The sequence below is a fragment of the Pelobates fuscus genome, chromosome 5 (genome assembly GCF_036172605.1).
Source record: "Pelobates fuscus isolate aPelFus1 chromosome 5, aPelFus1.pri, whole genome shotgun sequence".
Taxonomy (NCBI): Eukaryota; Metazoa; Chordata; class Amphibia; order Anura; family Pelobatidae; genus Pelobates; species Pelobates fuscus.
In genome coordinates this window covers 98,551,343-98,577,038 of record NC_086321.1, presented here as the reverse complement: position 1 = coordinate 98,577,038, position 25,696 = coordinate 98,551,343, and the positions used below count along the sequence as shown (strand labels likewise).

The following is a 25,696-nucleotide window of genomic DNA, read 5'->3' as shown; positions in this document are numbered from 1 at the left end:
AAAACAAACGATAAGATGAGAAAGATGAAGGAATATGAATTAAAGGAATGCAAACTCAGAATTATTTAACATTCAAATCACTCTACCAAGCAGACATTATAATGCATATACAATACCATAAGGAATAAATTAAAGTGCTGGCTATGAACACTCTCCCTAGATTCAGTTAAGTAAATTGGTGGTTGCTTATTTTATGGTTTCATGCTGATGTTTATCATTTACGTGAACCTCATAAGTTTACTATTGTATTTATGTCACTGTATGTGTAGAAGTAAAAACACAAGTTTTGATTTAATACTCAGTTGTATAATCTCCACAGTGGTAGTTTGAACCAACCAGCAATTCAGTTGTATGGTAAATATTGTGTGTCTACCAGTATGCATACAGTAAGGGTTGAAGGAGGGCATGTAAAAATAAAGATTTCCTTTTCAGTGAACTACAGATATTGCAAAATAACCCATGACACTAAAATTATTTAATAATCCACGTTTATTCAAATGACCAAAGTACCTGCAGAACACTTTGGTAGTGTAAACATGTTTTCGGTTACATCTTTAAAATTATTATTATCCTCCAATGAAACACACCTTCGGCTTGGTCCGTTAATGAAATATTTGTGTATGTACCTCTAAATCAATTTTCCATTCGATATATGCAGGTGCAAAAACTGGGCTATATGCAAGATAAAATACATTCACAGAAAAGTAACCTCATGTTCAGAAATTGTGAAGTGTAATTCTCTTCAAAATTACAGCACCCTTTTGAAGTTTTTTATTTTTTCTTCTTCATGCATAACAAGAGAGTGTACCTTGAACGGTTTGTGGCCAATTGATTGAATGTATGATTGGTAATATTAAATAGATAGAACACATGAATCTTTTGTAATGTGCAAGAATTGTGTTCCCTATTTGATGTTAAAGGGACACTACAGTGTCTAGTCAGTCCCTCGTGTCTACAGTCAGTCCCTGAAGGCACACTGTGCATGGAGACACTGAACTCTGCTCATAGAGATGCATTGATTCAATGTATTTCAATTAGAAGATGCTGAATGGCCAGGGCGGCAATTGTATCTGTACCCCAGCCCACCCTCCTTGGCTGAGATCATCAGAATTGACCATCTCAGTCAATCCGATACTTTCCTATGGGAAAGCATTGTGATTGGCAGAGATCACTTCTGATAATGTCAGCCAAGGTGGCAGGTCATAGGCAGAACCAGCACCAGCAGACTGGAATAAAGGTAATATTTTAATATATTCAGGAAAGCATGGGGGCCATGTGGTGGGGGGAAGGGAAGATTGTGTTTTTAACACTATAGGGTCAGGAATATAGGTTTGTGTTCCTGACTCTGTAGTGCTCCTTTAAGGTTAGAGCTGAAATGCGTTTCTTAAATTAAACAAAACTTTGCTTTATTTTAATGCTTTGTGAAAATATTGATTATATTTGGGTCAGAGTCTTCTTTACACAATCATTGCATATAATCTAGAAAGTATAAAGCTTGATTCAGGAAATAGTAAAAATGACAATTAAAGCAGGTTATTTCATAACCATGCTGAGCAGATGGTTGATTTTAGAATGAATCCACTTAACAGTGAATTGAAAATAAAATAGCAAAGTGAAGTCCAAAACATTTATAAAAACTTGAAAATATTTAAATTAGAGATTTTCTCCATGCAGCTATACTGACCTAAATTTAGCTTTTCTGTATTCAATGCGGAACATTTCAACCACCCTCACAGCATAGAAAATGACCACTTGTGAAAAGGCAACTAACTCTCAGACGTGCCTTGTAAATCATTATGGTTACAGTGAAAAATAAATACCATATGTACTAACTTGAAATTCTAACTATTTTGCAGAGGCTATTTTGTAACAAAAAAACAAAAACATACTTCAGCATAAGTAAAACATGGGCAGATTTGTGATTAAATCACAAAATATTTTCAAAGGCACAATGAAAAAGAAAAAGATTTTTTTTTTTTTTTAGAAAAAAAACCTAAAAACAAAATACCCTTAAAACAATACAATTTAAAATGTCTTCTTCTTCTTCTTATCTGTGTGTTTTCTTTTCCACCTACCAGAGCAAAAGCAGTTGGCAGATTTAAACGATACAAAATGATTCAGGAATGGTAAAATGCACCTGCTCTTCCAGAGAGACCATTATAAGATTTAATAAACACAATATACAACATACCTCCGAATCAAGCCCCAAATTATGACCATATAAAGAAGACCAGAGTCTGATATAAAACATCCTGATTCAGTCTCAATAAAGACAGAATAAATGTGACTTATAAAATCCAGATCTATAATAACATTTCTGTACATTTATGTGCAAATATTCCCCCTCTCCCACCCGCTCATTGACAACAGTGAAAAATACTGGAAATGTTGGTCTTCATTCACATGATGTAAGTTCCATCTTTGTAGTATTTAACTGTGTCCATCTGTTTTGTCATGACTAGGACATCCTGAAAGCCTGTACTAAGACCGGACATATGCTGAAAATAAGCTTCTTTCTCCACTTGGACAGTAAGGTTGTTGATTCCAGCGTCTTTAAGCACTGACGTTACCTATTTATGAAAACGATGTGTTAAAATCCAAGATGTTACAGGAACAGAAGTCCATTTAAAACAGGTTTTAACTTTTTCTGAATGGCTGTGTTGGGGATTGGCATATCTTATATCAGGGGTGGGCAACCTTCAGCACGCCAGCACGCATCTCCTATGATGCTTTGTCAGCAATGACTGAAAGAGTATTGCTGGAAATGTAGCCCACAACATCTGGAGTGCCAAAGGTTGCTTAACTTGGTCTTGTGGTATTTGTTCCAAACCCAGTCCTCAAGGCCCCCAATGTTCCAGATTTTATCCTGATCAGTATGTGACAAAATGCCTGCATCCTGGAGCTGTTGGTGTGCCTTTTAGGACACATTAGTTACTTACAGAAATAATTGCCTATTTAGTACTAGGCTGAACACCATGTCAAGGCACACTTAAGACAAATACTACTGTATCATTGCCACCATGCCCTAAACAACCCCCCTCCTTTCCTAAAAAAAAAATGGAACCCACACAAACAGCAAATTAAGTAAGCAGGCAAGTAAACAGTCATTGAAAATTAAACGGTCAATAAAAAAAACTAAAACAAAAAACGAATAAAAATACCAAAACCTAGTCAATTCTTTGCAACTCATGCTTCAGTAAATAAACCAACGTTGTACTCAGGAACCAAACGGGCAAGATAAATATCCACAGATATGTTATTTTGGCATACCATTTTTTATATTTCCTTATCAATTCTCTACATTTAACATTTTTCCAAACTAAACTGGACAGAAAATGCACCTTCCTACAAAAGGTTTTTAAAAAGTTACAACAAAGTGAGGGAAACAACAATAAATAAAAGGGAGTAACTAGAACTTAATTAAATGCAAATATAACATTTTCCTAAAAAGGGAGGAGTGCTCTCAATGGCCTGTAAGGATGCATTTTAACTACACTGTAAAAAAACAAAAAATAAAACAGGCGATGTGTTTTAAATCTGGATTACCTGCTGGATAATTCTTTGTTCCACAACATCAGACATCACCTGCACATGTATGGTTCCTGCAACAACAGATGCTGAATGGCGCCAAAAATGTGGATCCCGATAAGAGATTAAACCATCTATTTTTGAAATCTGAAAGGGAAACATTGCAAATAAACATATTACTGAAAATCAGAATATATAAAGTCATTGACATGCTCAATCTACCATTGTACAATTGCACATTTTAAAAAGAATATCATTGTGTAGGCTTATCCTCTAATCTGAATTTGTTTGCAGATGGTCTCTTAAAATAAACTAATTGCATTATCCAATAAGTTCCGAAGGTGCAGTCAAAAATGTAGGACCCAGACATTAAATGCTACAGGCCACTCTATGTGCACCCATCCATTATTCACACTATACCTAAGTGACATATAACATCTATTACACTCTCACCATATTAAGCAGCTCTTTGTTACACAAGTTTCATCCGGTATATCCACACTACATCAAGTACTCACATGCCATTCATATTACACGGGGAAAAGGACACAAAACAATCATAGTGCATTAAACACAAATCACAACTAGCTTCCACATGACATATACTTCAGCAAACACTGATAATGTTTTGCACATTCATGGTCAGCCAATGTTTGTGCAATGGAGATCTGCACAAAGCTCAATGGGTTTATTCACTAAACTCCACATTTTCTAGAATTAAAGCTTAATGGAAAAACAGAGGAAAAAAGTAAAAAAAAAAAAAAGTGAAAAAAAAAAGTTGTGACTATAACCAAGTCAAAGAATATTTCCATATCAGCTACTTTTGTCTCCGTTTTTTTCTTTAAGAATAAATGTGTGATAATTTGGAGTTTAGTTAGTAAATATGTAAGTATCCAGGTTTCCGAGCAGGTGCACTAGCAGAGGAAGAAGCCACATAAGGTTTATCAGTCTAAAAACATGACTGTGTGCGTGAATCAGTCCTAAGTGTTGAACACTAACCCATTGGGCAAGTAACATTCACCCAAATAATTAAAGCTAAATAATGTTTTGTTGTGTTAACCTAGATGGAATTCTCCCCTTAACATACATATATACACACACACACACACACACAAAAACTCCAACTATAATAAATGTGAAATTTCACTTAACCTTTTCAAGGGCGATATTTATTCCTTTTTCAGTTTCCGGTGGTATCCGGAGAAGAATCACTTCACAGGCATCTTTAAGTAGAGGGATAACACTGGCGAATATCAGAATAGCGATAAAGAGTGAGCACAGAGGGTCAGCTATCAGCCAGCCGAATTGTCGAATCAGTATGGTTGATACAATCACTCCTACACTTCCAAGAGTGTCAGCCAACACATGTAGAAACACACCTACAAGACAAGGAGATCGTTAGTCTGGCAGTACTTCAGGGGATTATGGTTAACACACACACCATACAAGTAGAGATTATAGCCATATTAGTCCAATGATGTACATGTACAAAAACAGATACAATTTGTATCTTGTTATACTTCTTTTATTGGACTAACAGAATTTTTTTAGTGACAAGCTTTCGGAAGAGTCTGAAGCATTTCTGAGCAATACGAAACATTCTGCACTGTGCACTTGTTTTTTTGCCTCGCTCTCCCCCCTCACTCTGATCTTCGCATAAGATATTTACGATCCTCTGCAAGAATGGTGTCTATGTTCTGTCAAACCTGTCTTATCTGCACTCATGTCGCTTTAACCCCTGTATCACAACTCAACTTTGAATTCTGTATAGTCTTGCTTAGAAATGCTTCAGACTTGAGAAAGGGAGGCTCTCCCGAAAGCTTGTCACTAAAAAATGCTGTTAGTCCAATAAAAAAGGTATTACAAGATATGCATTTTATCTGTTTTTTACATCTATATCTAATGTATATGTAATATATACACAAACACATATATTTTATTTTTTATTAAATGAATGCATGCAGACTTTGTAAAGTCTTTTGGCATGCAACTCCACAGAGAAAACCATCTCACTATATAATTTAGTGGTTGGTTTAACATTTTCCATGCATTAAATTAAGAAAGCTGAATTGTTAAACTGCATTCAGCTTCCACCACTACGAAAAATGTATTCTCTGTAAATTTTAGTCTGTCTGGACTTTTTCATAAAAGCATCTGTTTTTTTCATTAAGTTGCAAGTGTGCGTGCAATCATGAACATTGCACATAATCTGTCATATATACTGTATGAATAAGTGTGTGTTATCGCATTATAATGATGAACAGGTTACTTGCCTCGCATATTGGCATTCATGCCTCCTCCACCGGATGCGTGGGAGTGTCCATGGTTGTGACTGTGGTTGTGATTATGTCCATGGTCACTGTGCGAATGACCATGGCCATGTCCATGACTATGTCCATGGTGAGAATGCCCATGTTCATGAGATGGACATCCTCCTCGAGAAGCCCCATGGGAGTGAGCATGACTAAAAGCACAGATTCCAACTAGGTTTACCAAGAGTCCTCCAACTGAGACTGGCTGTTCAAAACAAAATCAGCATTTAATGTATAGCAGTACAAAAGTATTTGTTGGTGTTTCATTTCTGTTCATGAGAGATCATATGCATCAGAGGAGCATCTAAAAAGATAAAACCCTCAGAGATGACTTTTTTCTTCTTCTAGATTTAACATTAAACATAGCAGACTTCTATTTAGATAATATTGGCAGACTTCTGCTTCTATTTCCTGTTAACATGGGAAGACTTTTTTCTGAGACATGAGGCATCTAATTACTACATCTAAATGAATTTACAACAAGTTTTTTTCAAATCCTTCTACTGGTCACTTTGCCTACAAAGAGCAGTCACAGATTGTCAGGAGTTAAACAGGATAGAGAGCCCCATGGCACACCAAGGAGTTTTCCCACAATAGGCTTTATTTGAGAACAAAGTACAACAGCGTTTTTGATCGTATATTGAGGGTGTGACACGCACACAAACACACATATGTATACACACGTATGCCAGGTGATCAAAAATGGGCTCTTGGGTGTTTAAGTTTACGAGCAGTGCATGGGTTGTACATAGAATATATAAGAAAACTACTACTTACTGTTAACATGTCTGTATTAATGTCAGGGGGATCAAACAGTCTAGCCACAGCTTCAATAAACACAAAAAACGATATCACCATCAAGAATAGCCCATTGATAAAGCCAGACAGAATTTCTACTCGTCCAAACCTATAAAGGTAGAAATGGGATTAGAGAAATAAACACATAAAATAAATCTATGTTAACATTACATTAACTATTTCTTAATATTTACCAATGTAAACATTTCCTTCCATTCTGTCACATGCATACAAACAGCTAAAACCAGTGACTGTTATTACATCAAGCATGAAAATAAATTGGGACTCACCCATAAGAGAATATGCGTGTTGCCTTCCACCGAGTCATTAAGGCAGCAATAAGGCCCATCACTAACGCAGAGCAGTCAAACAACATATGGAACCCATCAGACAATAAACCTAGACTATTAGTCCACACTCCATAAAAAATTTCCACAAACGTAAATGCCTAAAATAAACCCAAAACATACACAATGGAGTAAAAACAAGAGAATAAAAAACCCAAAACAAACACAAATCACAGAAAGACATATTACAGGCAGTTTCAAGTCACTTTTAAAAAGCTATACACTGAATGCCATAACATCATATATAATAATAATAATAATAAACAATAGCACATAAAAACTTCCTCTTTCCTTAAATAGCTTAGTTCATTTAGAATATTCCATACAGACAACCCACTATGTTCTTTTTATCGACAACCCAATACCACTTGTTTTTATCCTAAAACATTTGCTGTGGGAGATATAGCAATTAATGAATTAGTGTAATGTGCTAAGGACACTTCAGCTTGTTAAGGAGCTTTAGTTTTCAGTTTCTCGTCCCTGTAGGCTAATTTTATAAAGTCATTGATTTTAAGAGGAAATCAATTTAAAAAACAAACAAACAAAAAAAAAAAAAAACACCTGTCACACCTTGCTAGCTCTGTGCCTGAACTCGCTTTGAAGTTAGGGGCTTTACAGATCTTAATGCTTGCCATTCATACTTCCCAAGCAGCTGTAATACAGATCTGATTGGGCATTGTCCCAACAGAGATGGCTGCTTGACAAAACTTGACAAAGGATGGAGGCAAGCTTCCCTCTTCGTTGGCTTGACAAAGGAAATTTTTGTGAAGCGTTGGAAAAATACATAAGACAAAGTAGTCCATACTTCGCCTTATGTATTAAAAACAAGTTAATCAGAAATGAAGAATAGATTCTTAAAGAGGAAGAGAAGAGGAAATAATATGAGAAAGGCATGTTTGAGGTGACAGAGACAATTTAAGTGAACTACTTATAATCTTATCTCCACCCATATCATAAAGGCATGCTTATCAGCTTATGATAATCTTCCTCTGTGACTGTGCCTTATGGGGTCATGGTGGAAAGGGCAATTAGAAATAAATAAAACAAGGAGAACACATACCAGATTTAGACACAGGAAGTAGAAGATCTGCCTTGAGTCATATTCTTCAAGGATCTGTTTTAGGGAATCTTTTATAAACCTGGGCATTGATGACGATGTACTGTGCAAAGCATCTCCCATGAAGTTATAGAGTGGTGTACCTTCTGGTGAGTAACCAACTAAGGTTCCTTTCTGTCCCTTTCTGGTTGTCGAGGACAAAATATTTGCAGCTGCAAAATGACATAACATTTAGAAATGTTTAAACTGTTATAGAACATAGGTGAAAAGCATTAATGGAAGGATGATACCTAGAAGGAAAACAAAACGAACAAAAAACAAAACACACACTCAAAACAATTACTTAGAATTAAAAATAACATACTATAAAAATATGGAAGGGGAAAGATCAGATTCTGAAGTGATACATAGCCTGGACGCACTGAGAATTATGCTATAAGGTCTCTTTAGAGCAGAGGTAGTCAACCTTTTAATAGCTACCACCCACTTTTGTATCTTTCTTGATGGTAAAATTTCCTTACCGCCCACCAGGGCCGCAGTTACTAATTTTATAGCGCAAGTCCCGTTTTTTTTTTGGTTTTGTTTTTTAGAATGGAGGGTTGTTTAACCCCTTAAGGACCAAACTTCTGGAATAAAAGGGAATCATGACGTGTCACACATGTCATGTGTCCTCAAGGGGTTAAAAAAAATATATGTACTTAAATGTATCTATTTCTTTTTCCTTTTTTTTTCTATTTTCTATTCTACTTTTTTTCTATGTGTGTGTGAAGGGTGCTGTGTGTGTATCTGAGAGGTGCAGTGTGTGTGAGGGGGCAGTGTGTGTGTGTGGAGGCAGTGCAAGTGCAATTTTCTTTTTTTAGGAGGGTTGTTAAAAAAAATATGTACTTAACTGTTTTTCCTTTTTTTCTATTTTCTATTCTACTTTATTTCTATATGTGTGTGTGTGTGTGTGTGAAAGGTGCTGTGTTTCCGCGTGAAGGGTGGTGTGTGTGTGTGTGTGTGAGGTGGCAGTGTGTGTGTGTGGGGGCATTGTGTGTGAGGCAGTGCAACGGCAATTTTCTCTTTTTAGAAACGAGGGTTGTTTAAAAAGATATGTACTTAAATGTATCTCATTCTTTTTCCTTTTCTACTTTTTTTCTGTGTGTGTGTGAAGGGTGCTGTGTGTGTGTGTGGGGGGCGAAAGTGTGTGTGTGTAAAAGATGCAGTGTGTGTGAGGGGGCAGTGTGTGTGTGTGTGAGGGGGCAGTGTGTGTGTGTGAGGGGGCAGTGTGTGTGTGTGTGAGGGGGCAGTGTGTGTGTGTGTGAGGGGGCAGTGTGTGTGTGTGTGTGAGGGGGCAGTGTGTGTGTGTGTGTGTGAGGGGGCAGTGTGTGTGTGTGTGTGTGAGGGGGCAGTGTGTGTGTGTGTGTGTGTGTGTGAGGGGGCAGTGTGTGTGTGTGTGTGTGTGAGGGGGCAGTGTGTGTGTGTGTGTGTGTGAGGGGGCAGTGTGTGTGTGTGTGTGTGTGAGGGGGCAGTGTGTGTGTGTGAGGGGGCAGTGTGTGTGTGTGTGTGTGTGAGGGGGCAGTGTGTGTGTGTGAGGGGGCAATGTGTGTGTGAGAGGAGCAGTGTATGTGTGAGGATGGCAGTGTGTGTGGGGGGTGCAGTATGTGTAAGTGGTGCAGTGTGTGTGTGTGAGAGAGGTAGTGTGTGTGTGTGTGTGTGGGTAGTGTGTGTGATGGGTGAAGTATGTGCATGTGAAGTGTGCTGTGTGAGTGAGGGATGCAATTTGTGTCAGGGGCAGTGTGTGTGAGGGGGCAGTGTGTGTAGGGTGCATAGAGTATATGCTGTAGAGGGCTTACAGCAAGGCTGGCTCTCCATGGTAGGCCTGATCCATGGCCATCAAGGCCTATCGAGACCCACCAGGCGTTTTCTGCAGAACCACCACCGCCCACCTGAAATCATAAACTAGTGGGCTGTAGGGACCAGGTTGACTAGTTTAGAGTGTGCATACTTATGGTTTTAAAATTGGTTTGTTTCTTTACATACAAATGTTCTTATAATCTTATACACCATAACCACATCATCTCAGAGCTGTTGAAAAAGACTGACATCCATTGCTCACTTCCTCTGCACTCGAACTGTATCAAGTGTCATTTATAAGAATTTTTTTGTAAACGTTAGCTGAGACTAATCAAACATTTCGAGCCAGAGAACCCCCCCCCCCCCCCAAGTAGATCTCCTGCTTTCTGTCACAGTGACATGCTGTGATTATTACTTTAACAGAATTTCTCACACTTTCAGATGCTGATGCACTGGCAATGAAGCCAGCAAGATGGCATCATGGGGGAAGTGTGCCCAGCTAAAGGACGTTTTCCCAAGTAAGTCAATTCTGGGTGTGGGGAAGACATGGGCAGGGGTTACATTAATGTAACAACCACAGACCCAGCAAGATGGTGGTGCTGGCAGAGCTGAAGAGGAGCTAAATAATTAACATCTGAAACAATTGAAAGCAAAGCCTTATAATAATCTGTACATTGCAGGAGTACACATCTAGGTAAAGCCTACACTAAGAAGGCAGCAGGAATAGGTCATGACTTTCCCCCACCACTCTCTGCTGTGTCCCCTACTCTCTACCCAAGAAATGTGAGCTTGTTATGCTCTCCAGGATCTCAATGAAAGCATATCCAAAACACAAGTAAATCCTGCACCAGACATTCAATTAAATCCATGCTTCATGACTACTAGAAGGATGTGCAGCAAAGTTATTTTACCCAGCAAATCCTCCTGACAGTTACATGGGGGGCACCATACACTCCCCCAAGGGTTTTGTGGTGCTTTAGAGTACTGACTTTTCTTTTTATATCACACTGTTTTGAGTAAAGTTATGGAAAAAAAAAGGAAAAATAATATAACACGCTACAGCCCTGTAAACTTCCTGTACTAAAGAGTCTTACGCCAGGGGTTTCAGTCACCAAATCTACCACCCTAGCAATGCTTATGGTACTAATATAACCACATTGTTATATCAGATGAAAATACTTACACAACATGAAGAAAATGGAACTCACTACTACACCACCAGAGAGGACATGCTCAGTACTCTGATGGTGTGCAGGCTTATTCATGGCTCTAAGCTGGTCAGTTATTGGATGCGTCCAGAAATTTCCGAGTAGAAGGGCACTAATAATAATCAGGAAGGATCCATAACGGGCACGTTTAGATGGTTCCATCTTAACCGAACAAACTGATTCTACGTAGAAATCCAAAATCATGACAGAGAAAATCACTGTAGTGAAAGGCATGATCAGAGAGGACCAGGACTCTACCTTGCTCTGTAATACAAACATGTTATGTGTTATATACAAATTAAATGCAACAAGTAAATGACTGCATATAAAATAGCTATAAACTGGTGCCAGAACATGCTGGAAAAGAGGTTTAAAAAAAGAATATCTGGAGCAATGGCATAACAGACTACTGGTTCTGCTACTCTGTAATAGGGGCTCTCAAGCAATAAGCATTGAAAGCCTTAATGGACAATGATGATAAAAATCAATCATACACTAATTAAAATGGCTGAAGTGGATGATTAATGAACATTGCATGAGTGACAATGTGAGTGTATAAACAAAAAGGGACCCACTATGTCAAAGCAAAGTCAATAAAAAATTGATCAGGAAGATTAAAAGCGCACTCTGTGTATGTGACAACTTATATTTACATAACTGGCTTACTATGTGTGCTCAAAAGAATATCCAGTTTTGGAAAAGAAAAAACAAAACAAAAAGAACACCATATCTTTACCCTAATGTCTTTCTTATCCATATTGGATAAGACGCCAGGACCATAAAACTTGACAACTATCCCTTCATCAGAATAACCTGTACAGCAATTTGAAAGGAAATTTTAAATCACTGATGGGAAAACTCACTGAAAGTGTTTAGTCTTAGATTTCCTCAGAAGAGTATAAATGGACACAAAAATTAGTTAAGCAAGTTGCCAAAGCACTAGATTAATCTATAACTGCAATACTATATTCTGAGTAGACAACCAACTTTGATCCCAAAGTATTATAGCACAGCTTGGTCCAACTGGATGGGTTTCCTTTTGGTACCTACAAGCGGACTGGCAGACTGGGTCCCGGAGTTATGGTAAATATGTGCTTTTCTACACTTTGTGCAGCATTATACTTGTGAATGAGTTTTACCACTGTCAGTATCTACATGTTACATTTGATGTAAGTTATATTTTATGCAAGTTACTCATTTTTAACCTTGGATGTATGTTAGAAGTTATAATACTTTGCGCACATGTTTTAAGTGTCTATTTTATTGTGCTAGATATATTTATAACTCTTCAACGCAATTTAAGAAATGTAGACAGTTATTCTCTTCACCCTATTTACAGTATATTAAGAGACATAATGCAGACTAATGTAATAACATGACATCCTGAATTTATAACTAACAACCTGCACAAAAAGTAAAATACATGAAGGTGCTCCCCGTTACCTCTGTAGTCGCAGTGAGAACGATGACCCATGGGCACAGTAATATGACAGAGACAAGGTGAGACAAAGCCTGAAGACGTTTGGCTCCACCAATATCTAAAGAGAGCTTTCGGGAAGCTGTGTGAAAACCAACATTGAAACATAAAGCCAACACAAGCAACAGTACTCCTCCCTGAAACCAACAAGAAAACAGACGGATTTGGATTAATAGAGACCACTTGAAAAACAAAAAGGTTAGATTGACAACAGAAAATATGTGTATTCATTCAAACGGTCTGTGCAGCTAACTGCTTTATACAGAACATGTTACTTGCGGAACATAGTTTTAAAAGTGCAATAAATTGGCCGTAATATGGTTATACCAAAAATTAATTAAGAGCCTGCCTCTAGCTGTCGAACTACAATTACCTTAGTTCTTTAACTGCCTAGGAATTGAAGGAGTTGCAGTCCAATGACAACTGAAATGCCAACATGATTTACAAAGAGGAAATGTTTCAGGGTGGATTTGCTTTACAAATGTAAAAGGTAAAAGTATACTTTGTAAAAGAGTTTTCAGTTGTAATGTAGCTAATATTTCCCAGGACACTAAGAATCATAACAAACAATACTTAAAAGTGTTACTCCAAGCACCATGGCCATTTTAGTGATTTGAAATGCTCATGGTGTATGGGGTCTGCATGTGCAGCATTTCCATTTGAATCGGTGCACAGAGATTAACACCTTAACTACCACGGGTAGAACTCCAACTCCGGCAGGATCACAGACTTGTCATCAGCCAGCTCAGAACTATAGTTTGAGCACCGAACACAGGACGTGTCCCAGCACCTTCTCTCTGCCTTCCGGCTTTGGAGCAATCCTACCTATATCAATAAGATGCAACTGTTATGGTGCTGGGAGTGCCAATTTAATCTTTGCATGTCACTAGATGAAATCTTTCATTTTTGCAGGCTGTCCATTATTAATGGCCAACAGGGTTTTTGTTTGTGCACACAAGAAGTTCCTACTAACATCAAACGGTTATTCTCCAGAGAACTAGATGTTGTTCTTGCACAAAAACATAAGAGTAACTCCTGGCATGATGTGTTGCCAGTTGCAAAGATGGGATGAAAACCACAATGGTAGCAGCTTCAACACTTTTCGTACAATTATTTATTTTTCTTTTATGTAACTATCTCAATGCACATATATTTTGCATAACTCTACAAAACACATGACAGGTCCACTATATTCAAATCGATGATTAAGCAGTGAAAACAAAACACATGATGCAGAAAGGAAAAGTGAATAAAAAAATAAAAATGATAAAGATAAAATACTGATGTGGAAAGCGTTGCCACAATCCAAAGATACCATAAGACAACTGTCATCTAATCACAAGAGCAGCCATCACAAGTGATGACTTTGTTATTCAGGTATGGTCTCACTAGTCATGAGACATCATCTATAGAGGTTCCTGCTGCATTGCATAAACCTTAGTGCTATACTCACATGTACACTGTACCCTAACTAGAGAGGTCACCTTCTAATGTCTATGCAAAATATACAAAGTCCCTCGAAAGTGACAAAGGTCAAAGCTTTTTTTTTTTTTATGTATGATGTAGAGTAGTGCAGTGAAAACATTGATACACATGAGAAGTTTCAGTTGCTGTACTAAAGAGAGACCATCTTACCTTATGATCAGCAACTCCCAGGAGTGAGAAAGCTGTGTATAGGAAGTGTGTTAACGCACTGTCATGATGTCCTTCAGCTAATCCACAAGAGTCAAGGAAGAAATCACACCCATACAAAGTATAAAAGAAACTTAGAACTTTTTTTCCCTCCCAGCATTTTCTGCACATATAACAGAAAAAAAGCCTAAACTGAAATGGTGTTATTAAATACAATTTCTAATGTTTATTAATTACAGTCTGTGCCAATCTTGGTATCCTACCTTCACTAGGAAGTAACAGGCTAATTACAAATAACTTACATTTATTGAAGTAGAGTAGGGAGCAATTCCTTGCCTTCCTAAATATTTTAATAATTACATTTATTTAAAATAAATGTCACGAAAAATCTACTGGCCAGAAGTCATACAAAGATGGCAACCCCAGGAGCATCCATTTTCTTATGACAACACTTTAAGCATTCCCCCAATGCATCACAAGTTAAACTTCAGACAAATCCATAAATAGCATTATTTGTTGAATGTGTAAGCATTTCACAGGGGCAGCAAATATAATGTTAAGCATATTTTTACATGGCATGTATTGTGTATACTTACCGGAAGGAGAGCAGTATGTGCTGTCCACGTGTTTTATGGATGAAGGTCAGAAGAGCCAAGGAAAACAAAGTAATTGCATTGCATTGTTGGCTGCAGGGGTTGATTTAGGGCAATAGGGTAATAAATAACTTGAGGGATAAAGCCCAACAAATGCGGCCCCTGAGAAGCTGTTCTCCTGGCTAAGTCAGCTTTGTGCTCCTATTTATTTTGATTTCAACCATTTCCCCCCACTCATTAAATAAAAAAACAGTATTGACCAGCCAAGATAATTTGTTTATTATTATTTTATACAAGGATACGGTGTTCAGCAATTTTAGCCATCAGGTCGTCATTGTCAAACAGCAAAAGGCAAATAACTGCAACAATGAAAAATACAGCACCTCGAGTCTGTGGAAGAGGAAGAGGGAGAATTACTGGAATATAGCACAATTTAATTTAAAAGACAACCACTTTATTGGATTATAATCCAGATTCAGTCTCTGCCATCAACATAATCTTATTTTTACTACTACTACTACTACAGGTGTGGAAAGTAAAAATACTGGCATTTTGTAGGGAATAAAATGTATCTAATGTTCTAATACATTTATTGGCAAAATCCTAGGTTCAATTTGACAAATTTCATGGAGGTTAATGCATCAATAAAATGAGAACTCCATACATGGTGATACAATGGAGTACATTCTCAAATGCAACAATTACAAAGTATCATACAAGAGTCTTTATTCATTTCTTGTTCTTTGAGTGCAAGTTTATAAATTATCTTCATATTGCACACATATGTATACATGCAGGAGGGAATACAATCTGAGACATTGACCCGGCGTAAATATATTGGGGATTAACAATAAATGATTGAGGGGGAGGGGGTTAAGGAAGGTAGGTGATAGTGTTTCATCTTTTAATGTGTTTCCCTACTAGACAGTGGAAACCTATATATGCCAAGGTAATCCTGCGCACCATATCAGTATCTGGACTTTTTTGTTAATCCATGTCGGGATTTTAAAGGAATTTCCCATACGCAAACTTCGCTACTAACGCAATAACAATAATGGAGAAATTTGTACAATCCGGAAAAAAATAAAACCAAAACACATTCCAAATCCCTCTCAAAAACACAGGACATATGTTCAGAGGAAACATCTTCCCCATCACCAAGCCCAGCCACAACGGATTCTCTATTTACGCCAGACCTAGCCAATAGCAATGCCTAGTCATTGGCAAATGACATCATGGCCTCACAGTGGCCAAAACTGGAGGCAAATTTTAACTTCATTCAACACACTATTGACGATTTCAAGCTTAAAAAGTCTGATCTTATCACACAACTCCAAATGAAAGTCGAGGATCATAAAAAAGGAGCAGAATAAATAACCTTCTGAGGACTTCTGAAGGCCATCAAACCTCAAATCTTACTCCCAATACCGCAAAATAGTATACCAGAGGTTTTGCATCTCCCCCATGATTCTGACAAATCACTCCTAATAATAAAGACCACCACTCCACCTAGGATAAAAAAAAAAAAATAATAATAAAAAAAAACGACTGCAATGACTAGACCAGGGATAGGCAACCTTCGGCTCTCCAGATGTTGTGGACTACATCCCCCATAATGCTCTTACACACATAATGCTGGCAAAGCATCATGGGAGGTGTAGTCCAAAACATCTGTGGAGCCGAAGGTTGCCTATCCCTGGACTAGACCAAGACCAGTAATAATATGTCTGCCGAACATCTGTGACAAGTTAACCATACAGAAGGGCAAATAAGATACATTATCAAGTACACAGAATTCTAATCTTTCAAAACTATTCACCGCAAGTCACGGCTAAAAGATACAGGAAGCCCATGTCAGAACTGACAGAGGGGAGAGGTGTGAGGAGCGACAGGAGAGAAAATCAGTCTAGCTGCAGCATTCATTACCGACTGTAGCGGGCAAAACGACTTGTGGCAAGACCTATTAGGAGAGAGTTACAATAATCCATGCAAGAGCTTACTAGAGCATGGACAAGCTCCTTAGTAGCATCTTGTGTAAGAAAGGGGCAGATGCTGGCTTTTTTTTTTTTTTTTTTTAAAGGTGGAATCTACAGTATTTGGTAACAGACTGGATGTAAGGCCAGAATCAAGTAGAACGCCAAGACAGCACGCTTGCAAGGATGGACTGATGTGGGTACCACTCACTTGAAGGGAGAGCGAAAGAGGGGGATCAGTATTAGAAGGAGGAAAGACAAGGAGTTCAGTCTATAAGTTTTAAGTAACTTCTACTTATCTTTTCCACAAAAGTACATGATGATATGATACAATGTTATGCTTCAAATATATAGTCTAGAAAGCAGACATACCTTGGAAGGTCCACCCCCTGAGCCAGTAAAGAGCACTGTAAGCAAAGAAACGACAACAATATCACTGTGTTCGAAAAGCAGCAAGGTCCTGGAAAACAAACAAATTTAAAGCATGAGTCCACGTGCTATAAGGGAAACATTCTATTGTACTTGACGAGAGCAGCAAGCATTGTACAGACTTGGAGACTAAATAATATGCAAGGAAAAGTAAAGCATGATGGCCTAATTCAATTTCTGAATAAAATGATAGGGAGATGCCTGCATTATACTAGACAAAGGTTAAAGGTAAACTATAGTGCCAGGAAAACAAAGTTGTTTTCCTGGAACTACAGCTCCCTATAGTGCCACCCTCCTCCAGTCATGGTGCAGAAGGGGTTCCCTTGTTCCAGTACCGATGTCCCTTGGCGCTGGCTATGGACCAGCTCTTGGGGGGGCCCTAATGTGCATGCGCGGCATAGGCCGCGCTTGCATTAGAGCAGCCCCAAAGAGAAAAATTAATTATGCCTGGTAGACAGCTACTAGAGAGTTAACCCATGAAGGTAATTAGGTAATTTGGGGAGGGGGCAAACTGGAGAAACACCCAACCCCTGCCAAAAACAAAAACACAATAGCTAGGATCCCTCAAAAACCTAGACCACAGAAATCAATGCAAACATTACCCAGGGACGTTGCACACACTGAGATTGGAAAATAATTTCAGTGGAAACACAGCTCTAGTAAATTCCCAATCTAGAGCAATTAGTGAATCCATTGTGCTCTTACTGGATAGAGCTGGGAGTTTAACAGAGGCACACCATACAGACGAAACACATGACTGTCAGGGGTTTTGGCATCTCATGCAAAGGGAACAACCTGGCAATTTAGCTCTCCGCAGCCATTATGGGTGGAAAAATATATTCAATGGTATTTCGCTCTAAGAATACTAGACAGCTAAAATGTGTTTGAGAATGCTTATTGTCCATTCTCAGGATTTTGTAGCATTATGTTTTGAATTTAACATCATGTCAGCAAAGCTTCAACTGTCAGATGGCGTGTTTGCCCAAACAGAAAATGATGGTCTTAAGATTCCTGTTCAGAAACAACAATTTATAGAAAAGATGGACAGCAGATACAGTAGTCGATGAGGGCTACTAACCAATAGATATTCCACATGAGATTGAAGGGAGACTTTCAAAACCTGCTAATTGTTAAAGGGTTGCTTAGCAGCATAACCACTACAACCTGCTCTAGTGGTTATAATGTGAAGAGGACTATCGCCAGTTTCCCAGTAATGGGGTAAACCATTTTGCAATGATTTACACTCTCACCTGGCTCCCATCGGGCATCCTCTATGACCGGTGACATGGACAGAACTGATATTAGCCAGCCTCTTGTTCTAGGCTTACTAAGGCACCAATGATGCTTCCAGAGGTGGAGGTACACATTTGGAAGCAAAGGGGTTACACTCAGTAAGTAAAGCTTTTCATATAGAAACTCGGCACATACACACTCCAGGCACCATGAGCACTTGAAATCACTGAAGTGATCATGGTGCTTGGAATAAACCTTTGAGCTTCCACATATTTACATGCACAGAAAAATGCAAACAGTAAAATTGACATATAATAGCAAAAATAAAAAATGATTACCTTAGAGGCCCGCAGACAGTGAGGCCAAAGAACCAAAGGAGTGAAATAATACAGCTGACCAGGGCATGTTTTACAATACTGATCCACTGCAAATAAACAGACACATAGTAAAGGCATTTTAATAATCATACTTCAGATATCTGCCTGTCATTCCGTAGGTAATGTGACATATCAGCTACAGTAACCATCAAGAGAGATGTATTTTAAAATGGGAGAGATGGGTCTGTATTAATATGCAGAATTCTGCAAAACATTTATGTTGCACAAACTTAAAGGAACACTATAGTCACCTAAATTACTTTAGCTAAATAAAGCAGATTTAGTGTATAGATCATTCCCCTGCAATTTCACTGTTCAATTCACTGTCAGTTCACTTTGTTTCTGTTTATGCAGCCCTAGCCACACCTCCCCTGGCTATGATTGACAGAGCCTGCATGAAAAAAAAAAACTGGTTTCACTTTCAAACAGATGTAATTTACCTTAAATAATTGTATCTCAATCTCTAAATTGAACTTTAATCACATACATGAGGCTCTTGCAGGGTCTAGCAAGCCATTAACATAGCAGGGGATAAGAAAACCTCAATTAAACAGAACTTGCAATAAAGAAAGCCTAAATAGGGCTCTCTTTACAGGAAGTGTTTGTGGAAGGCTGTGCAATTCACATGCAGGGAGGTGTGACTAGGGTTCATAAACAACGGGATTTAACTCCTAAATGGCAGAGAATTGAGCAGTGACGCTGCAGGGGCATGTTCTATACACCAAAAACTGCTTCATTAAGCTAAAGTTGTCCAGGTGACTATAGTGTCCCTTTAACAAATTGAGCATAGAAATCAATACATGTAATTGTCTAGGCCAAAAGCTATACAATTTACGAAACATGTGAAGGTGAATGGTGAGTGTCCTTTTTATTAACACTAGGAAATGATAGAACAACCAACCTGGCGTCTTGTAATGGTCTTCCCAGACGTAAATGGCTTTTGAAACAAAACCATAAAAAATGCAGACCTGCAGAGAGAAACATTACATGAAAAAAATGTACCACAATAATAACTTCTTTGTGCACTGTGCATATATAAATGAACCAGACATTTAAAGCAATGCCAATGCGTGATACAAAGTAGTTACATAGTTTGCTAGTTTTACATATGTTACATTTCAAAATCTCTCTCTGAAGATATATACATATCTATCTGTCTACCCATTTCTAGTGGCATATTGGAGAGCATGGAAAACAAAGAACAATCATTATAAATCTGAGCTCCAAAGGACAGCAAGTGTACTTACCCTACTTTTAATATAAAGATGAACTGTACAATATGAACAACTTTAAGTAGATCATATGACTCAAAGACACCCAGGGCCTTTAAGAACTTGGTGAAGCAGAGAAGTGCTATGTACCTGGTCAACCTGCAAGAACAAATTGTAATATATAAATGTAATATAAAGTTGTTCAAACTAGGTAATAATAAATAATACTGCCTAGTTCCCTGGGCTTCCCAATAAACATGCATTACTACTCTATTTGACAAAATATAAATACAAAAATATAGTACAAAATCACTTAGCTAATGTTACTTTATAAAATGCCAATTCTGCAACAAATTACATTGGGGACATTAACAGCAATTAAATTAAAAATTTGAAACACAACATTAAGAGGCTCCTGGTGAAAGTAGCTATAATCTTATTATGTACTGACAAATATGGTATTACAGTGACCTACCATAAATTTAAAGGGACACTATAGTCACCTGAACAACTTTAGCTTAATGAAGCAGTTTTGGTGTATATAACATGCCCCTGCAGCCTCACTGCTCAATCCTCTGCCATTTAGGAGTTAAATCCATTTGTTTATGAACCCTAGTCACACCTCTCTGCATGTGACTTGCACAGCCTTCCATAAACACTTCCTGTAAAGAGAGCCCTATTTAGGCTTTCTTTATTGCAAGTTCTGTTTAATTATGATTTTCTTATCCTCTGCTATGTTAATAGCTTGCTAGACACCGCTACCAGCCACCCCACAGACACCGTTACCAGCCAGCCCACAGACACCGTTACCAGCCAGCCCACAGACACCGTTACCAGCCAGCCCACAGACACCGCTACCAGCCAGCCCACAGACACCGCTACCAGCCAGCCCACAGACACCGCTACCAGCCAGCCCACAGACACCGCTACCAGCCAGCCCACAGACACCGCTACCAGCCAGCCCACAGACACCGCTACCAGTCAGCCCACAGACACCGCTACCAGTCAGCCCACAGGCACCGCTACCAGTCAGCCCACAGGCACCGTTACCAGTCAGCCCACAGGCACCGTTACCAGTCAGCCCACAGGCACCGCTACCAGCCAGCCCACAGACACCGCTACCAGCCAGCCCACAGACACCGCTACCAGCCAGCCCACAGACACCGCTACCAGCCAGCCCACAGACACCGCTACCAGCCAGCCCACAGACACCGCTACCAGCCAGCCCACAGACACCGTTACCAGCCAGCCCACAGACACCGTTACCAGCCAGCCCACAGACACCGTTACCAGTCAGCCCACAGACACCGTTACCAGTCAGCCCACAGACACCGTTACCAGTCAGCCCACAGACACCGTTACCAGTCAGCCCACAGACAGATACTGCTCCCACAGACAGACACTGCTCCCACAGACAGACACTGCTCCCACAGACAGACACTGCTCCCCCAGGCTGATGTAAAAGTAGTGCTCCCCCTATGAATGGTCCCATTACAGGTTGTACAGTAATCATGGACAGCCAGTGACCTGGACTCTGGGTTATCTACTGGTCCCAGCCGGCCGCTGCTCATCACATTGCTGCTGTACTTCTCCTCCATCGCTGGGTTCCCAGGCTGCCACCTCCACAGTCTAACAGGAAGCCGGCGCCGTGCACTGCCCCCTCATCAGGGGGGACTGGGAGAAGCGGATCCAATGAGGGGAATCACGGTCTGCGGCCGCTCTGCTTCCCTGTACCAGAGGGAGCTGTGTGCACTGACTGTCCGGACACCCAGCTGGCACTGCTAACCATACTCCGGCTACACCGCCTCCAGCACTGCCAGCTAGAACACCGGCCTCTGCTGATGACGGAGCTGGGAGCGCCACCTGACTGCGTGACGTCAGCAGAGTACAGGGACAGAACTCGGCCAAACCTCCTCGATATTTTCTTGCTACTCGCAGGCACTGCACAGAACAGACACTGAATTACAGCGCCATCTACCGGCTGCAGCGTGTTCAAACAACATGCACTCAATAGATAGATTCACTTTAAAGGGACACCCCAGGTCCCAAAGGCACGTGTGAAGAGTGTGTCCTTTTTTCTATGTAGATTTCAATAGAAACTGGGCCCTTTATAATTAACACCCACTGACAACAGATCCTGACAACGTCATCCCTGAAATGGCAAGGAATGGATATTATTTTTTAGAGAGGTGTCTGCTTCCGATACCTTCTACCATAGAGCCCTTCAGCATTCCTGGAGATGGATATGCACCAAATCCACCTATTGCATCAGTGCAGAACTCAGAAGCCAACTTAGGCCTCGATCTTATATTATTATACAAGCTTTTAAGACAATTTAATATTGAAAAATCTCAAAATGTTGATAATTTTTTTATATATTTCAATTATTTTAATAATCCGGAAAAAATATATATATTAAAAGATTATTAATAATATTAAATCGTTTATTAAATCAAGGTCTTGATATTTTCTATAGACTTGAGAAAGCAACAGCTACTCATGCCATCAGAAAGGACCTCCTTCATCAAATTGGATTCCAGTGTAAAATGGAACAGGGCCTTAAGTGGATTAATAAAAAGGCTGATCAGAACAGTTGTTGGATAGCAGAATGGATGGATAAACTGAAGGATCTTGATTGATATGATATCTGATGTAAGATACAATTCATATAATATATTTAACAATCTTCCTAGATCAATTAATTTGTATGTATAATATACTCATTAGTTTCTTCCTCAATGATAGAATTGAATGAACTCCATCTATGATGCTAGATATGTTTTTTTTTTTTTTATCTCGGGACAAATTCGAAGATGACTGGTTTATTGTTATGTCATTGTGTGTTGTCAAATTATGTGATATTTGTATTTTTGATATACTAGACCTTTTCACTATTTTGATGAATTTGGATGGCAATTTATATAAATTTTATCGGGGAGGCCTATTAATATCAATTGCATATATGTGTTTGTAAACTTTTTGTATTTGTTAAATTATAATGAAATAAAAATTATTTAAACAAACAAAAAAAAGAAATGACCTCCTTCATGTCCTCCACAAACTGCAACTGTCACGATTGGTAGGGAACCTAACACACAGACAGGACACAACAGACAGAATTGCAATACCGGTCCTTAGAATGGCTGGGCTATGCAAAAGAATAGTCAAAGCAAGCCAAGGTCAAAGGAAAATAGAGAGACGGAATATGAAGAGACAAGCCGAGGTCAGGAAACCGAGAAAACAGAGTAAACGTAAGGTAAGCCAAAGTACGGTAAGCAATTAATCAGACAGAGTATAACACGCTACAGGGCACTGAGACAAGGGGGAGGTTAGCTTATATACACACAGGGTGTGTCTGATTGGCTAACCCCCAATTAGTGTTAACCACAATACGTGGGAGATGTTTCCTCCCTCCCTTGTGGTCTCGTAGGTCATCACTGTGTGCAGTGTCACAAATACTGTCAGTCTGTCACGGTGTAGTACCCCAACACGCAGAATTTCGGATAGCAAGGGAAAAGACTAGGAAATAACATATTACCGGGCCTTACAATGGCCGGAATAAACGTTAGACAGAGAAAAAGCTAAATCAGAGACGAACCGAGGTCAAGGTAATGGAGAGACAGCGAAAACAAGAACTAGCGTCAGGTACATGATAATCAGTCAGACGGGCAAACAAGACAGAAAAGGGTTAAAGATAATTTCAGAGTCAGATACAAAGCCAAGGTCAATATCAGAATAAACACAACAGATCAAGGAACGCACTAAAGGGTACTGAAACAGAAACCACGATAGGGCAAAGTGGATAGGGCTAGGGAAGTTTAAATATTCTTAACTAACATTTGATTGGCCCACCTCATGCCGACGCCCCCAAAACGTGCATGTGTGGTGGCGTCAGAATGACATGGGCCAATGGGAGCCTGAATCTACTTTTGGCACCCACTGCCCCTTAAAGAGCGCGCTTGTGATGCGAGCCGCTCACCTAGTGCCAGGTGGGCTTAAAAGGGAAGATTGAGCCATGACAGCTTGTGTGGATGCAGGACTGCTCAAGCCGTGAGTGGCTTGAGCTGAGGACCCTGGCCAGCTCTCGGATAAGGTAAGTACCGCCACCGTACCCCCCCATGAAGACATGCCCACCGGCCAGGAAGGGCCATGCTTGGCAGGAAAGCGGGAATAAAAAGAACGCAGAAGGCGAGGGGCATGGACATCAGCCGCGGAAACCCAACTGCGTTCCTCCGGGCCATTCCCTTTCCAATGTACCAAGTATTAGAGATGGCCCCTAAGGAGACGTGAGTCAAGCACAGCAGCCACCTCATACTCCTCCAGGCCTGGTGAACCGGTTACAAAGCAGAGGCTTCAACAAGGAGGTGTGGAACACATTGGGCATTCGCATGTTCTTCGGAAGGTCCAAGGCATAAGAAACGGGATTAACTTTATGCAAGATGCAGAAAGGACCAATATAGTGGGAAGCCAATTTCATAGAAGGAACTCGGAGATGGATATTACGGGTAGAAAGCCAAACCCTTTCCCCCACAACATAGGAGGGAGCTGCCCTATGATGCCTATCAGCCTATACCTTTTGACGAGCAGCAGAATCCACCAAGCTATGCTGAACCTGTTCCCAAGTTTTACACAAACCAGCCAAATGTTCGTCCAAAACCGGCATACCCCGCAAAAGAGAATGCAGATGGGAGAACAACAGGAGGCCGGCCATAAACAACATAAAAAGGACTGTTACCAGAAGACTCGTGAGCAGCGTTATTACGAGAAAATTCAGCCCAAGGGAGCAGGTCAGCCCAATCATTCTGATGGTGGGACACAAAACAGCGAAGATATTGCTCTAGGGGCTGGTTGGCACATTTAGCAGCTCCTTTAGACTGGGGGTGGTAGGCAGAGGAAAAGGTATTTACTGTGAGTATTATTGCTGTGGATACTATGACGTCATGCAACTGTTGCATTTGAATGTGTGATCTCTATATAAACTGTGTATGTCCAGCTATGTGTAACACTTTGAGAAAGCCTTGTTGAACGTGAAATGCATCAGTGTTATTGCGTATTTTATTGTTTTACCTTTATATCTTATTTAAAGAGTTAATAAAGTAGTTTCATTGTAAAACCTCTGGACCTACCATGTTTCTTTCCTTGGATCTGGACTACATTTTCCTCTGGTGGGGAACATACCACATGATCCCTCTGGACTGAGCAAAACTGATATTTTTCTTCACGGCAGTGAGCAAGAATTTTTGGCTACACGGGCGATGATTCATATTGCAGCCCCCCACCACCCCCCCCTACAAATCATGCATCTGTAGCGGTGTCTCGTATCCAGCCTTTTGAAATTTCTACCACATTTAGTGTATTGTATCCCCATTTAGTGTGTCTTACACCCCCTTGTATGTCTCTTACAACCCCCCCTTGTGTATCTAATTTCCCCCCCCAGCCCCCTTGTGTGTCTCTTTCTTTCCCACAGCCTTTTTCTGTGGGTCTCTCCCCTCAGCCTGTTTTTTGTTTGTCCCTCTTTCTCAGGACCCTTTGTGTATCTCTTCCCTCTCAAGCCATATAGACATAGATATATATAGCAACACGCACATACCGGCACACAGTCACCGAAATATACAAGCACACAATCAAACAAACACAGTCATACAGGCACACATTCATACAATCAACACATACAGGTACACTGTC

The 25,696-nt window shown here is 39.7% G+C and overlaps 1 protein-coding gene across 1 annotated transcript; it reads right to left on the bottom strand.

The window, feature by feature from the left end:
• Positions 1–841: 841 nt before the first annotated feature.
• Positions 842–21,893, bottom strand: SLC30A5 (solute carrier family 30 member 5). Its single transcript, XM_063454093.1, has 16 exons — positions 21,539–21,893; positions 20,048–20,170; positions 19,702–19,768; positions 18,762–18,847; positions 17,134–17,221; positions 15,091–15,178; positions 14,199–14,275; positions 12,530–12,700; positions 11,062–11,350; positions 8,046–8,254; positions 6,929–7,086; positions 6,618–6,747; positions 5,802–6,045; positions 4,681–4,907; positions 3,547–3,675; positions 842–2,570 (listed from the first exon to the last, which is right to left on the bottom strand). Exons 1-16 carry the CDS (start codon positions 21,607–21,609, stop codon positions 2,400–2,402), a joined length of 2,328 nt encoding a protein of 775 aa, XP_063310163.1. The 5' UTR covers positions 21,610–21,893; the 3' UTR covers positions 842–2,399.
• Positions 21,894–25,696: the final 3,803 nt, after the last annotated feature.